Source organism: Trachurus trachurus (assembly GCF_905171665.1).
Source record: "Trachurus trachurus genome assembly, chromosome: 18".
Classification (NCBI taxonomy): Eukaryota; Metazoa; Chordata; class Actinopteri; order Carangiformes; family Carangidae; genus Trachurus; species Trachurus trachurus.
In genome coordinates this window covers 9,327,893-9,346,661 of record NC_139909.1, presented here as the reverse complement: position 1 = coordinate 9,346,661, position 18,769 = coordinate 9,327,893, and the positions used below count along the sequence as shown (strand labels likewise).

General features: G+C 41.8%; 1 protein-coding gene across 1 annotated transcript in view; it reads left to right on the top strand.

Annotated features, from left to right (window-relative positions):
- The window catches only part of col4a6 (collagen, type IV, alpha 6), a gene marked incomplete at both ends in the record, with an annotated part of 125,963 nt that overhangs the window by 74,372 nt on the left and 32,822 nt on the right, over positions 1–18,769 (top strand). Inside the window, 8 exons of the mRNA XM_083993040.1 lie at positions 16,065–16,199; positions 16,357–16,401; positions 16,512–16,631; positions 16,745–16,813; positions 17,331–17,366; positions 17,579–17,641; positions 17,754–17,789; positions 17,934–17,975. Of these exons, the coding sequence (XP_083849166.1) occupies positions 16,065–16,199; positions 16,357–16,401; positions 16,512–16,631; positions 16,745–16,813; positions 17,331–17,366; positions 17,579–17,641; positions 17,754–17,789; positions 17,934–17,975 (546 nt within the window). The remainder of the gene's footprint in view (positions 1–16,064; positions 16,200–16,356; positions 16,402–16,511; positions 16,632–16,744; positions 16,814–17,330; positions 17,367–17,578; positions 17,642–17,753; positions 17,790–17,933; positions 17,976–18,769) is intronic.

Genomic DNA, 18,769 nt, shown 5'->3' with positions numbered 1-18,769 from the left:
TCCCACATCTGCCCCCAAATTTGACCAAATCATTTCCGTATCTTTTGTTTTATTATATTATATTGCAAACAAACCCATACAAGAATCTAGAAAACATCAGAAAACAGAGCCAGCTGTTTAAAATTCCACATTTTGTCCTGCCAAAGGTCCAAAAACCAAAAATACCCTCGATTAACTACGCTGTAAAACTGAAAAAAAAAGCAGCAAATATTCAAATATGAGATCATTTTGAGGTCAGTCTTCATTAACCTCAGTCCTGTATTATGATGGGATGTAGGTGGTGATGAAGGGGGGGGGAGGCATCCAAGGCATCCAGCTCCACCAACCAGAAGCTTCTCTGTGTGCAGCCTGAGAGATAAAACCCAGGGCAAACAAGAGTCCTTGCAGCTCTAACCACTTCTAATGAAGCACAGATCTGAATTTGCCCTGAGTTTTGCCTGTCAGGCTAAATGCACAAATTGCTTGGTTGAACCTGCAGCCTGGAAGATACAACAGTTTCAAAACAGATTAAAAGAATATTTTTTCCCTTAATAAGACATTTGTAGGTTTTTTAACATGTCAGTTGCACGTTTATTGCCATGTTTTACCTTCTGCACCTGTGCGTGTTCATGTGTGTGCGTGTTTGTTGTTCACCTCTGGCTAAAAACCAGACTAACAGCGAGCTTCACGCTGTAGCTCGGCCTCTCTCAGCCCATATCCAAACAACAATTACTGTCTGACAACAGAAGCCTGCACTTACCCGCCTGCCTACTGTACGCCACTTTAGCTAAATGACATAGCGACGAGGCGAGCGCCACATTACAGCTCAGGTACCTGTAGCTAAATGATACAGCTCAGGTAATACCACCTACCTCTGTAAAGGCCCCCCCCCCCAGCCCCCCGGCCCCTCTGCTTGGCCCCAAATGACACAGCCGGCTGCTCCATTACCTCCTCTAACTGTTATTGTTGAGAGCCGTTTAGCTGCTAAGGTGCTTATTTGTCTCTTTTCAGTTTTACTTTTGTACTTACAAGCCGATGACGTGACGCTTGTTCTCCATCATGGCTGTTAACGGCCTGAGGTTCACAGGTGGAAAGTAGCTCAGTGTTGGAGAGCGCGGAGCTCGATCCAGGGCAGGAGGTCAGGTCGGGTACGAACACTCACTCTGAGATGAAGAAAGGACGTTCTGATGAATATAATTGACAATAATACACAATCATATGCTTTAAAATTGGCCTATAATTAAAGAGACCTGAAAGTAAACCTGTGTGTATTCACAATAGGCAACGGTCACATTGATTTGCCAAAAATTAAGCTTTTTGATCAATAGATTAAACTAGAAAAACGTTCACTGTCAAGAAACATGCGCCAGACTTCATAGAAAAAATACAAAATTTCAAGTAAATTTCCCACTCCTGCCCCCAAATTTCACCAAATCATTTCAGTGTCTTTTGTTATATTGTATTATATTGTAGAGTCGCAACAATGAATCGATAAATCGAACAATAATCGATTATTAAATTAATTGTCAACTATTTTGATAATCTAATAATCGGTTTGAGTAGTTTTTTTAAAGAAAAAAAGTCCAAATTCTCTGATTTCAGCTTCTTAAATGTGAATATTTCTGGTTTCTTTGTTCCTTTATAACAATAAACTGAGTCTCTCTTTGGTTTGTGGACAAAACAAGACATTTGAGGACGTCGTCTTGTGGTTTGGGAAACACTGATTGACATTTTTAAAAAAAAAAACATTTTATTGACCAAACAACTACTTTACATAATCAACAGATTAATCGATAATGAAAATAATCGTTAGTTGAAGCCCTATTATATTGCAATATATCAATAAAACATCAGAAAACAGAGCCAGCTTCTTAAAATTCAACATTTTGTCCAGCCAAAGGTCCAAAAACCAAAAAAATCCTCGATTAACTACGATGTAAAACTGAAAAAAAGCAGCAAATATTCACATATGAGAAGCTGGAAGCAGAAAATCTAATTGATTAATGACATGATCAATCCCCTCTGATCATGTTTCAACACATTAAAAAGCATTTCATCATTGCAGCTCTTTGAAATCTTTCAGGTTGAGATAAAGTTCCTCTGTCTGCGTCTTCTTTATCTTCGTCTTCATGGCGGTCGTGTTTCATCTTAGAAACGAGACAGAAAAAAAAAGAAAAAGAAAGAAGGTGGATCTGGCCTGGGACCAGAATCGATCCGTCAGTCGGGTTTAACACAGACGAGTACAATCTGTGGGTCGGATCATGCAGGAGCTTCTTCTTCTGCCTGCAGGAAGCTTTGGCACCTTCCACTGAAGAAAATACAACACGAGTAATGAGCTGGATCAAACCGGCAGCTGATGCTCACTGATGCTAACTGATGCTACCTGACAGAGAGCGAGATGCTGTCACGTATGATCTGCTCCGTCCCAGGGTGAACCAGGGTGAAGCTCCCTCTCTGCTGCTGTTAGGGGTCAGAAAACAAAGAAAAACACTCACATTTTATATTTACCTTGAAAAAAATAAAGGTTAGAGAGTTATTTCCAGCAGGCAACAGTCAAGTTTTAAGTTCCTTATATTGACTTTAAATGCAAACTAATGAGAACCAACGTATTTCGTGTTTCCTCTTGGTTTTTCAAGGTTGACGTCAAGTTTGTTCATCTTTAGACAAAAGAAAATAATGTCTTTTGAACAATTTTGAACAGGCGTTTGAATTTGGGTGATACCATTAAATCAATTTCTGGAGGGGAGTTAGACTCTACACACTGCAAAAACTCAAAATCTTTCCAAGAATATTTGTCTTATTTCTTGCCAAAATGTCTCATTTCTAGTCAAAACGAATCTCTTTCCACTTTAAATGAGACTCATCACCTAAAAATTTACTTGTTTTTAGATTATTCTCACTTGAAATAAGTAGAAAAGTTTTTTGTGCTTGTAATAAGAGAGAAAATCTTACTCCACTATCAGATTGTTCTACTTATTTCAAGTGAAAATAGGCTTGAAATAAGTAAAAACTGTCTAAAAATAAGCTACTTTTTTATGTATGACTATGTATGTATAAATATACTTATTTTTGGTATGATGTTTTGACTAGAAATGGCATTTTGACTAGAAATAAGACAAATATTCTTGGTAAGATTTTGAGTTTTTGCAGAGCAGAGCCACAGAGACGTTCCTACTCAACTTAATTACGGCGACATTATTAACATTTTCTGGCTTTTTTTCCGCACCAATGTTCAAAATTACCTGTAAAAACGGACTTTTCCTAATGGTAAAGTTGTGTCTAACACACCTGACGCCTTTGTGAGCATAACAAACCCAAACCCACAGTTAAACATGCAGGAGTTGGTTTGTCGACACCGACCAACAACGGGTTTGAATAATATGAATAATTTTGGGCTTAAGTGTATATACGCGTCGCTCATAATGTTTCCGTACCACCCTCCGTCACTCCTCCTCCTCCTCCAGTGTACAGCTATAGGGAAACACTGATGATGTGAGTTCATCACCTCCTGATAAAACAAAATGTTCCTCCATATTTTCCGTGTTATTTACACCGTTTGCCTCCGACACACGTGTGTGTTTGCTCATTCGTACCAACCAACCAACCAACCAACTGCCAACCACCGCTGCTGCTGCTGCTGCTGCTGCTGCTGTGGTGCCAACGGCTCCTGACAAGCACAGACACACAGAAGATGTAGCTCGGAAAACAAACATCTGGTTACAAGAGGGAGGAACACACACACACACACACACACACACACACACACGGAGACACAACCCAGACGCAGTGTGTTGGTTTTCATTATTAACGGCCAAAGGGCTTCACAGTCTTTTCCTGGCTTTAATATCTCTGTCACACTGGATCCATTAAGTCAGAAAACATCCGCTGATATTGGGTTCGAGCCCCGGGGGTCAGAGGTCACTGTGCAGGATGGTGTGTGTGTGTCTGTGTGTGTATGTGTGTACATGTGTGTGTGTAATAGGACAACACACTGCAGCTTTGTCAGTCAGCAGGAAGCAGCCGCTTTATTTAATTTCGTCCAACCTCCGTCTGCGTCGATCAGAACCAGATCCTGACGAGTCGCCCCGAGTGTCGTCGCCCCCCTCGACCAATCACAGCGCTCCTATCAGACGGGAATCATATAGAGAGACATGAAGCAGAGAGAGAGAGAGAGAGAGAGAGACCCAGACAACAAAGGAACGAGGGATGAACAGAGAGGGAAAGAGAGAGTGCAGCGGCCGACCCTTTCAAAATAAGATGAGGGTGAAGTGATAGTGGATGAGAGTCTCGCTGGGATGGGAAGATAAGGGCACGAGGGACGAGCGGGGCGAGGCCCCTCTGCGGGGCCCCTCGATGAAAGACCGAGTCTCTCCATCCCTGAATTCCTTCTCTTTAATCCTGAGGCAGGTAGAGAGGAGGAGGAGGAGGAGGAGGAGACAGAGAGAGAGTGAAAACGTTTCTCAAGTTTCATTTTTATTCGTTCCATACATGAACATTTTTGATTCATAAATAATTACAGATTTTATAAAAACAGAAAGGTGAAATCCGGCGATCTGATTGGTTGTTAACCGTGGTATAATGAGCATATAGAGAGACTAAGCGGAAGCAGGAAGTAACGTCGCCATGGGGCCTAAACTCGGAAAAAGTCTCCATGTAAGTGAACGGGAGTCAAAGTTTTATTTCGTGATCCGATTGAATTGTGCCATGAGAAAAAAATATGTCCTCTACCTGTTTAAAACATCACGTTTCATCCCGAGAAATCAGCAGTTTGTTGTAAAACTGGTCCATAACCAGAAAGACTACAGGTTGTGTAGGTGACGCCACACACCAAATGCCGCCCTTTCCCATGTCAGTTGGTGACGTATTTTTTGTGGGACACAGATCTGTAGTCCGTAGAGCGTCTTCACACTAAATACATTCTTCTGTTGCTGTTTTACGATAAACTGCTGATTTTTTGGCATGAAACGTGATGTTTTAAACAGTTGGGCCAAAGAACGCCCCCTAGATAATTAATCATAATAAATAAATAATTGACACATTTAATGCATGGAGAGGAGCAAGATCTTGAAATGAGATGGTCTGCAGGATGACTTAATAATAAATGACTCCAACTAAGAAAAGAAAAAAAGACAGAAAGAAAAGGAAAAAGAAAACACAAACAACAAGTTTTTATCAGCAAATAAACAAAAAGGAGGGAAATAAAAAGAGGGAAGAGGAAGAAGAGGAAGGTGTCAGGGAAAGTGGAGAGGAAAACAACAATGAAAGAGAAAGATGCAAAACAACAGCAGAGACACAAAACGACTGAAAGGAGCTGAAAAGTGAAAAGCTCAGATCACAGTCAGACAAACATGGCCAACGACTTTGATCTCTCTCTTTCTCTCTCTCTGTCTCTCTCTCTCTCTCTCTCATGCGTTCATTAACGTGTTGTGTTTGTGATTATGAAGCTTGTCTGGGTTTCGCTGAGCGAGCGCTTGTGTGTGTGTGTGTGTGTGTGTGTGACATGTGTGATGATGATGATGTACCTACACTACAGACCAGACTAATGTACAGGACGGTCTTATCAGGAGCGTCCTGTCAGTCACACACACACACACACACACACACACACACACTGGGCCCCCGTGTGGTATTTTATCAGACTCTCTCTCCTTCTGAGGCCACCAGGATAAAAATGGTGGCGGCTTCATCTTTGTTTAGGCTTCATGCCTCATCTTCATCTACACACACACACACACACACACACACACACACACACACACACACACACACACACACACACACACACACACACACACCTGACAGCAGCTCATCCCTTCATCACCCGACCGCAAAGTCTAGGAAAGGTTAAAGGTCATAACCGACACAAAAGGCCAGGGGAGGTCAGAGGCTCCAGGACACGGACAGAGCCACAGCACTGCAAAAACTCTGAATCTTTCCAAGAATATTTGTCTTATTTCTAGGTAAAATGTCTTTTTTCTAGTCAAAACGAATCTCTTTCCACTTAAAATAAGACTCATCACCTAAAAATGAACTTGTATTTATGTAATTGTCACTTGTTTCAAACAAATTTCACTAGAAATAAGTAGAAAAGTTTGTTGTGCTTGTAACTTGCTCCACTATCAGATTTTTCTACTTATTTCAAATGAAAATCTGCTTGAAAGAAGTAAAAAGTGTCTAAAAGCAAGCTACTTTTATGTGATGCGTCTTATTTTAAGTAGAATGAGATTTGTTTTGACTATAGAAATGACATTTTGACTAGAAATAAGACAAATATTCTTGGTAAGATTTTGAGTTTTTGCAGTGTAGTACTGCAAAAACTCAAAATCTTTCCAAGAACGTCTGTCTTATTTCTTGTCAAACCCAAAAATTAACTTGTTTTTAGATAATTTTCACTTGTTTCAAACAAATTTTCACTTGAAATAAGTAGAAAAATCTGCCAGTGAAAGTAAGTTTTTTTCTGTGCTTGTAATAAGAAAGAAAAACTTGCTCCACTATCAGATTTTTCTACTTATTTCAAGTGAAAATCTGCTTGAAAGAAATAAAAAAGTGTCTAAAAACAAGCTGCTTTTTAATGTGATGAGTCTTATTTTCAGTATAATGAGATTTGTTTTGACTAGAAATAAGACAAATATTCATCTTCTTTTGAGTTTTTGCAGTGCAGTGCAGTGTGTGTGTGTGTAGACAGATGTGAGCAGATGCAGCTCCACATGTGTCTGAGCTGCTGCTGCTGCTGCTGCTGCTGCTGCGTCTCCTCAGGTTGCCGTGCGCTCTACTGCCCTCACATGGCGGCTGCTGGTACCACACCAGCTCGTCCATCACTGGGGTTTACTGTAACCACAATGCACTTGGTTCAGTTTCGGCTGCAGGTGGAGTGAAGGAGAAATCACTTTATCAATACAGAGACATAATCTGATCAATAACTATTGGAATATTGATCAAAAATCTAAATAATTCAAATAAATCAACACTGATAGGTCGCTCTGCACCTGAATGCACCACAAGATCTAGTTTAACTGTGCTGTTTTACAGTACATTAAGTGCATCATGTGTTTCAAAATAAAAGTATTAAACCACTTGAAACAACTTTAGTAAGTTAAGATGCAGAGTTAAAGTCTTTTATTTTGAAATCTCAACAGAACAGCAGCGATTGGTTCTGTTTAGACTCAAAGATACCTACAGTATAAGTAAGTAAGTAAATGTGGAATGAAATGGAAAATTGCTACAGGGAATAAGTCGACAGTTTCCTCTTTGTACAGGAATTACACACAGCTTGTGGCGATAACACACACACACACACACGCTTATACAAAAGGGCGCGCACGTGCAGGAATGTACAGAACTGCTTATTACCGATTTTACAGGCTCTTGTGATTTGATGTGATGATGACGGCAAAGTTATTTATGACATTTCCACCTTCACACACACACACACACACACACACACATAGACAAACTATCATTTATAGCATTTTTCCTTTTCAGCACATGGCCGCCCTGCCCTGCCCTGCTCGTTACTGAGCCCTAAACGCGGCGGGATGCAGTTAAACATGTCGACGCTCATCACCTCTGAACGGGAGAGAAAATACTTTAGGATGTGACCGTGTGTGGTAAAGATTAAGAAACGTCTCACATCCTGAAGTTGAACTATATATGAAGACGTCAGATGCTGCTGCTGCTTTTCATCTGGACCGTATTGTCCGCGGGAGCCTCAGATGCTATCAGGCCCCGGAGACTGTGTGTTGTCTATCTGTGGGGCTTTTGTTTTGAAGGGAGCAGAGAGCCAGAGATAAGTCGAGGAGGAGTCCCACGCTGCCGCCACCGCCGCCACAGACGTTCACACACTGATACGAAGAAATATGCACATTAGCAGAGTGTTAACAAACTCCTGCAGGAATCTGAGTCCCCGAGCAGAAACTAAACACAGCTGGACCAACGTGACCACATCTGTCCCCCCGTCCTGTAAACACAGAGAGGTGAAGCCGAAGAACCGGGATGCTCCACATAGTTCAACACCGCCGACCGCCGACGTACACTTGTTAGCTTGTTCTTCTTGGATGTCAGCGCTGCATGTAAACACCAGGCCGACCTGTTGAATATTTAGATATGCTAACATTTATTAGCCTCTTAGGGAAAGGAGTGGATCGTGTCGCGGTGCAGCCACAGTTTTTTCACACCTCCAGGCAACTTATAGTCACATTTCAACCCCAAACTACATGTTTGTGCCTCCGTGCCACCAGGAATTTAGTAAATGCTGATACTGCTTATCGGAGCAGTGAAACTCCAGGCTGGTTGTACTGTAAGGTGTGTTCAAATGTAACATTAGCCGAATTTTAAATGCACAGTTTTCTTGATCGTTTTATTAAATCAACGAAGTAGATTTAGAGGGAAATGCAAAGACTGCTTGCTGAAAAACTGTAATCGACGGGAACGCGCATCAGCTGTTTAGCATGAATTTCCCTCTAAAACAACTCTGTCTGGTAACGTTCTGTTATTATCTCATAGCGTGGTGAATGTGCAGGTCACAACTTGTCCACCAGAGCGTTTTGGAGTTGTTGGATTGTGTATTTGATGAGTTTGATGAGGGAAACCAAGAAATCCCATTAGCCTCCGTAGCGTAGCTCTGAGCAGCTTGCGGCTCTGCTCCTCCGCTCTAAAAATAGCTTGCACCGACAATTAAAGGTAACAAACCTACTGCTATGACTATAGGGATTATGGCAATGGACCAATTTGCCAAAATGTTGAACTATCCCTTTAAAATATAAAGTCGATGAATGATGGATAAAGATAAACTTCTCTCCACTCCAGTCAATGTGAAGTGAAGAAATCCGTGTATCTTAATGAGCCAACCCCAAAAATTCACGTTGCAGCATTTGATGGAAACAAATGTTGCATTTCTTTTTCCAGGTTTTTCCGCCAAATTTTGAAGTTAATGTTATTTTTCTCTACACACCTCTACAGGGTTTTAAAGGATACCTGAAACTGTAACAAGAAAGCAGAAGTAACTTTAACACATAAAAGTGATAAATGAGGCCTTCAGTCCCCCCTTTTTTTTTACCTCATACCTTCGTGGTCGTCGTCATATCTTCACTACTCAGCGTCACATTGTTCGTGTTGATGTTGGTGATAGAGTCGATGGGACGTTTCTTTCACCGCTCTCTATCTCTGAGCTGCTACCGCTCTTTTTCAGATGTCGGTCTTTAACTGATGGCGTGGCCCAAACCTTGGCAGTTCCACCCAAAACAAACAAACCTCAAATTTTGAAGCTCAGGGTGAAGATTGTATCTGGAGCTCAGTGTGGAACTGATAAGTCTGGTTTCCTCGACAGGGACAGAGAATTTTTCTTTAATGGGATTTTTACTATAAGTTTTAATTGATTGTTGAGCCTTTACCCAACGTCTTTATTTATCTGCATTAACTCAACGGTCACATCTGTACGTGGGGTTTTAAAGGTCTTAAAGGTTTAAACGAGCCAAAGATGCCACTTACATCTGTTGTTTGTGCTCAGACCGTCGTCACCTCGGGCTCATTTTTTTAAGTGGACGCATCCTTTTAACCCCAATTACACCAAAGAACGTGGTGTAAAAATCCTCTGTGTTGTGTTTATAGCCTCTCTGACCAACTCTCTAGTTGGTGTTTTTAATCTCCCACTTGATGTTTCCTACTATCAATCATTCAAATAAGAAAAAGTCGGGTTAAAAACTGTAGCTTGTAGCTTTGATTTCACTTCACAGCTGAGAAAACAGCACAGCTTTATGACATCATCACCGTGGGACAGCGGGACCCTCTGACCGCTAATGGGGTTTTTATGGCGCGGGGAAAGCACCTGGATGAAAAGAGAGAACAGGTTGTTTGTTTAATGGCGGCCATCACCGCAAACATCTGAGTCAGAGGTTCAGAGGAGGGGTGGGAATGGATGGGAGGAGGAAAAACAAGGAGTGACGGAGAGAGAGAAGGGCTGCTGGGATACCCAACTGTGAATGTCGTCACTGTCGCTTTTTAAGACTGATCACCCTTTAATTAATGGGAGTTTGAGCAGCTGCAGAGTTTTAGCTGCAGATAATGATTATTTTCATTATCTAGAATTATATATATATGCATTTTCTTTTATATCTATAGATGATTTAATCTACCAAATGTTATTTAATTGGAAAGAAAAGCTGAAGGAGGTATCTGGTATTTACTTGTTTTGACCAATCAAAGTCAATTCACTTCACCGCCAATCAGTTGATCTAGTATTTTGTTGTACAAAAGACTGCCCTAGAGTAAAAATATGTTGGTGTTCATTCCTAAGGTTTAATTTGGATAGCATTGACCTTTTTCCAACAATAGATAAGAGGTTGTTTTTGGTTTCTTTGCTTATTCAGTGTAATAATTATGATTTAGTGGGTTTTAAACCTTAAATGGAACCAAAATCCAAAGTCATGATGATTCATGAAGCTCCACGTAGGGAGTAAAACATGTCCGACTTCAAGGCTTAGTGTCTTCTTCTAAACACCGAGCGACCCAGGAAATGAAGGGCAACTCTGAAAGTGTTTGGATGTTTGCAGCAGTTTATTCCAAGTCTGGAGCTGTTGGCTTGTTTGCTGGATGTTTAGAAAAGTCGAGTCTGGAGGCTGAGATTCAGTCAACATTTCAGTCGTCTTTAGGTTTTCTAGGAAAAGAGGCGCAAATCCAGGAATAGTTAAAAGTAGTGAAGTTTGACAGAAACAAGGAGACAAATGATGATGATCTGATAGTTGGAAAGAGAATCTATTTTGACAACAGACACTCTTTTTGTCACTTGTTTTAAGTTAAGGCACCAGACAAAGTAAAGACAAAGGTTGTGATCTTGCACAATGATCTCACAGGATCAAAGGTGACCAGTGTCCAAAACTTTGTCCATGAAACAAGAACTCATTTAACTTTATTTCTTCCACCAAAGAGGTGTTGTTTTCACCTGTCTAGTTATTGGTTTCTTTATTAGTGCCAAACCTACTGGAGGGTCGTTGTATGGGACAGGGAATAACCCGATCCTTTCATAAACACTGCAGGATTGGATGTTGTTTGACATTTTTTGTCAGTTCCCCAAGGAGATAAAGTTTGGATGCAATAAATCAGACACATTTATGCTACTGAGATCTTTGTGTTTCTACAATTTCTGATCTCATATATCAGTAATCTGGATCTGGTGGAAGACGATATTCGACATCTACTGAGTCGCATGCAAGTTTACAGAAAGAAATAAGGGGAAAAAAAGGGCTGAAAATGAAGCACGGGTGGGAACACGTCCTTTGATGTTATTTCTTAACCGTCCATTGTATCTACGAAGACATGCGGTCTTGTTTTCTTAGATAGTATCCGTGAAAAACCTGCTGTCTTAGATACTATTCAGGCATCTAGGAAAACCAGTGCCCCATCTTAGATCCCCACGCAGGAGATAGTGAAGCTCCCTTTCTCTCCCCGTGTGTCCGCCCTGTTTTCTGGTATCATCACTCAACCCCGAGCAGCACAAACATGTCTGAGATAAACAAAGGTGTTTGGGTTCGCCGTCTGATCGCTGGAGGAAGAAAAGTCGACACAAATCTAAACATTCCCATCTAGAGAGGATATCCCTCTTTTCCCTTGTCGGTGCCTGTGCAGACGGGCTGTGGGAGCTGCTATCGTTTCACCGGGTGTTCTCAGCTGTTTCATCTTTTTACAGCATCAAAAGTCCCGTTCATGTTCTGTAGCCAGTCGATCGGGCCCTTTTTTGTGGAGCGACGTTTGAGGTTCTGCCGATTCATGTGGGTGTTTGCATGTAATTGGGTTATCAGACTGCCCCCGCTGATTAAACTTGCACCCAGAGACCAAACACTTGCCAACCCCTCCCTCCACTTTGCATCCATCACTGTCCCCCAGTGAGCATGCGGTGTGACAGCTAAAATCTTCCCGCTAGCACGCCCAGCCCTCGGAACAATACGCGCCGATAAACCCCTCGGAGAGCCCCGAGGGCGCGGTTGCGGGGTCCGTGCTCGTGCGCGCGACCGCACACGAACAACGCACACACTGGTTTTTCACACGCATGGCAGCTAGAATCTGTCTGTCCAAGCACTCTCCTCTATCAGGAAGTGAGGTAGGCCCGATGGGAGCAGTAAGTCCCGAGAGCTTAGTGGCCCAGAATAGGATCCATTGTGTCCTTTGTGCTGGAGGGGATTTGGGCCTACAAACTGACCAGTCTGCTGGAAGGTGATGAGGATGGAAGGTCTGGAAGAGCCGGGCGGAGACCCGCTGGGCTGGCATGAAAACACACGGGGATGCCAACTGGCAAGAGTTTGACACTGGTTGAGACACTGGCATGGGGGATAGACTGATCTCTGATAAAATGTGTCTCCATGTGTAGAAAAAGCAAAGTGAATTATGTATGTATCGTGTGCCAGCTGCAGCGCAGACGGGTTGGACCAAGTCGGTAGAGCCGGAGAAGCAGCAGATGGTTTAGGAACTGGAGAGTGGGACATTCCTCCCAATCGGATCAACACCACGCCGATCTGGTGCTGTGCAATGGTTAGCCGTTAGCTTTAGCGGTAAATAAGAGCATGATAGCTTTGTCTGGACGCCTTTAAGGTCTTCTGCTCCCTAGTGGTGGAAAACGATAACACAGCTGGAAAGGATGAGTCAGGGAAACAGGATTATACCTTAGAGTCCGATCCCGTGCCTGTACGCTACACATTAAATTGTCTGGATAAGATTTAATAGTCTTTCTTTCTTTTCTTTTTTTAGTCTTTAATTGCTTGACTTTTGTTCCCTTTCATCCTCTCCCCTTTTATTTCCGCTCGCCACTTCTCCCTCTGTGATCATCTCCACTCTGCATTTTTTAATTCCATACCATGTTTGGGAATAAGTAAGGGGATGGTTCAACCCTCCGGAAACTCACCTCACCTCCTCCTTCACACGCACAAAGGCGCTGACTAACAGCCGGCCATCAAAGACAGATTTGATCTTAGTCACAACTTCTTAACATTTAGTGTGGAAGAAGTTCCCTGTTCAACAATGCAGCCGTTGGTTGACTGGCTGCCATAAGTTTCAAATATGTTTATTAGGAAACTGATCACATAACAGAGAAATTAACAATTGACAGTTATGTTTCCATGTTTTTTACAGAAGATGAGAAAAGTAATCCCTGACAAAAAGGACTAATGACAAAACTGTATAGCAAGTAAACATCAACAAGGCAGATAAAACAAAACAGACAGGACAAAAAAAAAGGGCAGTACAGTGAGTACCCCCACCCCACCCCACCCCCCAGGAGTGCATCCAACTAAGGACTCAATCAGATTGTCTTTCGAGTTGAGAGACCAAAGGTTGCCAGATTTTATCAAAGTTCCTCAACTTGTCTTTCAGAATAAATTGAATTCTCTCCAAATGTAAAGTGTCTGTCAAATCAGTCAACCATTGTTTAAATGAGGGGATCTCTTTCTTCTGCCAGTTGAGTAGGATCAGTTTTTTTGCTGTTATAAGGCCATATGCCAGAAGTTGTTGTTGTGCACTATTTAGCTTGACTGGCTGCCATAAGTAAAACCAGCTCATCACCTCTCACCTTTTTACATAACAGCAGACGGACAAGGGTCTTTGAAAGTGACCCCGTGTGACCTGAAAACAGATACTAGAAAGATGTTGGGAGCCTTTTGAGGAGATGACCCAACGACCTCTGGAGTTAAGTCCTCATCTCATCTGGAGGTGTTACATAAACGCAGGGAGGGCTGCATGAGCAGTCCGCAGGGCGACTGTTTACATATCCGTCTGTGGCTGGTTTGTACTGGGATTATCGCCTGAATGAAAGCAGGTTAGACTCAAGGAGGCGCAGCCAAAAGTATCGTTGTGATGATGGAGAACGAGGTGGACGGAGGTTCGAGGCGTGAGAGAAAGTGGCGCTCTGTTGGGACCTCTGGCATATTTTCCCCGGGTGAAACCAGGTGTGAGCGCGACTTGCGATCCAGACGGCAGCAGCCCTGTCATTACTGAGAGCTGCTCGGCGGCCGCCCCGAGGCCTCACGCTCACTCGCTCAGCGTGGTCAAGGCTGATCCTGGATCATTGTCACCTCAGAAGCCAAAGGGCAGTAAATAACCAGCAGGTTTTCAGTGACATCACTTTCTGAACTCCCCCGATGCACAGATGTAAAGAAACTCCTTTTATTTTAGTGGGGACAACATGTCAAGTCAAGTTTATTTATGTATCACAAATAACTAGTTTATAACTGAGTGTGTTATAATTCATCGAAAAGGATATTTATCACCCTTTCAAACCCAAACTCCATCTTCAAACCTTGAAATATAGTCCCTAAAGACTACCTTAAAGGAACATTTTGACATTTTAGTTTCTGTGAAATATGCGTCTTTGGTTATCTGCCAAAAGTAAGACAGCACTCTCACATCCATGAACTTAAACACCTCAACGCCAAAGGTAACAAACCCCGCCTACCTCCACCTCTAAAGTTCACTAATGATCTCCTTATATCCCAATGTAGGTTTTATGAAAAAGCCTTTCTAGGCCATTGTCATTTATCATAAAGCCTCGATTTTATGTACGTGTTGGATAAATCAGTGAAATACCTCATTTTTTTCAATTGTTTTATTGTTTCGGATAAAACAGTCACAATGAGGCGTTTAGGGGCTGTTGGAGCTTTTTAAGACCTTTCTTGTGCCTTTAGATGAGTTAATTCAGATTTAGACACTATTGTATCTGCTTCAGTCCAGTGGCTTTGTGTCTGCAGGCAGGACTGTATATCTACTATATATGAATGGCACCAGGTGCAGGGGAGAAAATTACCTTCCTCTTATTACTTGCATTTCCTTGTGTGAATGGACGTAACAGAGGAGTGTGTGAACCTTCCCTTGGTGTATAATGATGGGTGTGTGCGAACACTGTATGTGTGCGTCATTGACTGTAATGTATAGTCTTTAAGGGACATTTTTATCCCCCTTACACCTTGTGATTTAACTCACTAAGTTTGTTGTGAAGTACTTCCTCAGGAATATCCAGACAAACATGCAAGAACTTACAAGAATCCCTGCTCAATAAATGTGTCAGTAATCGACTCGTAAATGTTAAATGTACATCTGTACACTGGTTCATCCTCCCAGGTAGATTCACTGGGGGGCATCATTTTATATCAACCTATGAGCTCATTTTCTTGCTGAGGATTTGCTTATATTCATAGTTTTGATATGATGTGGAATTTCCCTGAACGCTAAAATACACGTTGAGTGTTTTTCCACTTTAACACAGTGAGTCAAACTTTGTGGTTTTAAATTTGAGGGATTTTATCTTTATTGTTTTCTGTTGATATCGAGGCTCTGAACAGTAAAAAAAAAAAAAAAAAAAAAGGTGTTAGACTGAAGTTGAGATTGGATCCTCTGACTTACCTTTGACCCGAACACAGACAGCTGTGCCCCTGTCCTCCCTCCGGCCGTCTCCCCTCTCTCCTTACCCTGTTATCCTGTCCTAAAGATGAGCTAATGGCAGGTTGTCAGTGTGTGTGTGTGTGTGTGTGTGTGTGTGTGTGTGTGTGTGTGTGTGTGTGTGTGTGTGTGTGTGTGTGTGTGTGCGCGTGTGTCTGTGAGTGTGTATGTGTGTGAGTGTGTTCAGCTTCACACAGGGATTCCTCATCCAGTTCTAAATCAGCACCAACCACCTGTTGATGCTGGTTCTTTTACTGCCCTCATGTGGTAGAAACGTGGTAGTGCAGCACAGATACATAGAGACTTTATAATGGATGTCAGTCTCTGTAAAACATATTTTAATACTCACTAATAGTTTGTGGGTGGTTAAGGGTGTTTATATGATTTGTTACTGAGTCAAACTTGAATATAATGTTTTGTTTCATAATGTGAGTTTGTTAGGGTAAGAAGGGGAGGGAGGGAGAATAGGGAGAAAAAGTTTGCTCTGTTTCTTGCTTGTAAGAATGTCCTGTTTGATTTACTGTAAATTGCAAACAAAACGAATAAACACATGCTTGAAAAAAATAATAATAATAATGTGAGTTTGTTATTGTGCATCTACCTCCACAACGAGGCTTAGTCTGACTTCATGCTAACGGCCGTGGCTTTGTTGTTCCTCTCTCGTCTCTCAGGGTCGTCCTGGGCCTCTCGGTGAGGTTGGGCAGAGTGGACCTGAAGGGTCCCGTGGCGGCCTCGGGCCCTCAGGGCCTAAAGGAGAGAAGGGCCACCTTGGAGTAAAAGGACCGTCTGGTCCCAAAGGAGACAAAGTGAGTGCTGTACAGTACACGTTATTGGACTGTGCACCAATAATATGTTTATAACTCATCTAGTTGCAGTTACAACCTGCAGTGACATGTTTTCACCACCAGGTGTTGCTGTTTAACCTGATTACAAATGAACATAATTGGTCATTTCCTTATGCAGGGACCGATGGGAGTTCCCGGGTTCCAGGGGACTGATGGAGTACCTGTGAGTACATCAGATACTCGGATACAAACCGATGTGTCTCAGATGAGTTCACATTATCATAATAAAAAAACTCTTCCAATGCTGATATCTCCTTGTCCCTCTCTCTGTAGGGTCACCCTGGTGCCGAGGGCGGCAGAGGACAACCCGGACTGGACGGCTGTAACGGGACCAGAGGAGAACCCGGAGACTCTGGGTTCGGGATCGGACCACCTGGATTCCCTGGACTTGCTGTGCGGATAAACTCTTATTCCTCTTCTATAAATCTGTGTATACTCTGGATGATTGATGACTGGTTCTTAAAGAACATGGAGTTTATTATTGATGGTGTTGTCTGCTTCAACAGGGGCCTATTGGACCAAAGGGTCAGAAGGGAGAGCCCAGATTCATCTCGGACGGCAACAGCATTGGCGGGGTAAGGTTATAATGGTGTAAACTGAGGCTGCTGTTATGGAGCTGAAACGGTTTCTAGAATAAATTGTTTATTGTGAAGTGATATAGCTATCAGAGAAATTTGTCGGAGTCAAGAATCATAACATGGAAATACTAAAGTCTTTGTATTAATACCTGGACATTAATACACTGTTAAAACTGAACTTTTTTTCTCATTGGGGTTTAAGGGTTTCTAGAGTCTAATTCATTTTGAATAATCCGAATGAAATTTAGTTTATATTTTATAGAAGAAAAAAACTGTTTCTTAACTTTTTGTGCAACAGCAACTAAACTCATGCGTGTGGGCGCTGAGGCAGTTCAGTCTGTCGGCCAGTAGATGGTGCTACAGCACAACAGACAGGAAGACTTAAAGTATTCTCAAAAAACCCATGACCAAACTGCAGATTTAACTGTTTTCAAGTTTTCTTTTTCTTAAAAAAGATAATTAAGAGGTGAATTGTTTACTTATCCATCTGTTTTTCTTCTTTTTCCTACACTAGTCTTATCCTGGTGGACCTGGACAAGCCGGCGCACCTGTAAGACTTTTACTTTTTTACACTCATTACACAACAATATTCTGATAGACTCTCTTTAATACAAAATGTAACATGTTGGATGTGATGTGCAAAATATATTGAATACAATCAGAAATAAGAAATATCTCTGACTGTATTAATCTTAGTAACACAATTGATTTATAGATTTGTTTGGACAGTTGTGTTCTGACCTGGTTGTTTCATCTCTGCAGGGCTTCAGAGGTCCTGATGGTCCAGCTGGTGCAACTGGTCCAAGAGGTCCTGAAGGATACACTGTATGTAAACTCATTTATCTCCCTGTGTCTTGATGTGACATGAAGCTACATGTTCATGTTTTATACCAATATTATCTATGAAGCTGAGTCTGATCCTGTCATCTGTCTTTAGGGCCCTCCTGGTCCTCCCGGTCCTCCAGGGCCAATGGTGAGTACAATAATAGAGTATAATGCCTCATGATATTTTATTATAAGGCTTATTTATAAGCAGTGCTCACACAGAAGTGTTTGCCTCTGTTTTTGCATCTTGGAGTCGTTGTTCTTGTCCTGTGGTAACACTTGTTGTTTTCAGGGGACCCGTGGTGATGGATATCAAGGAGAAAAAGGAGACAAGGTACGAAGTGTTAGCTAAGGAGCTCATGTAGATTCATTTGTGTCTGCTGAGATTAATTCGCACACACATAGAAAAGGTAGTGGGTTTATCTTTGTGACAGAATAGTAGGAAAGTAGCATCACTGACTGTTTTTGTTTAACTTTTTTGTACTAGTTCAGTTTTTACATAAATAACATGTTATAATAATCTTGTAAGTGGTGGAAATATCCAATTCACCCAAATAGCCTACTTTATTTTTGTTTGGTGCTACTTCCCTCCTGGGATTAAAAAAACAAAACAAAACAAAATGTGATAACCACAATGCTGAACTTCAAAAATAACATTTGGGACATACTGTACAGGGTGCATTAGCCTAGCTTAGCACAATGAGACACGGAATTCTTTGCCCTTCAAAGACGTTTTGGGGCTTGTTGATGAGCCATTTATCAAGCTAACTTGATAATCAGGCTTATTAGTTTAGCCTTGCAGTTTAACCAGTTATCAAATTAGTTAATTCAACTTCCTTATATTCCATTATCTATTATCCTTCTTGAAGTTTAGCTAGTCTACTTTAGCCTCCTTGCAGCTTACCCAGTTATACTTTATCCTTCTTGAAATTTAGCCATTTATCAAGATAGCTGCTTAGGCCTCCTTATAGTCTTTGTCCTAAACTAACAAGTCCCAGACACTGTTTTTGAGGTGAGATGTTGTGGATTTGTCCCTCAGATAGAGATGAGCTACAGATAGTGCATCCAAACAGCAGGTTTATAGTGCTCTGGCTGGGTCCTCGGTGTGTTTGTGACTTGTGTTTGCAT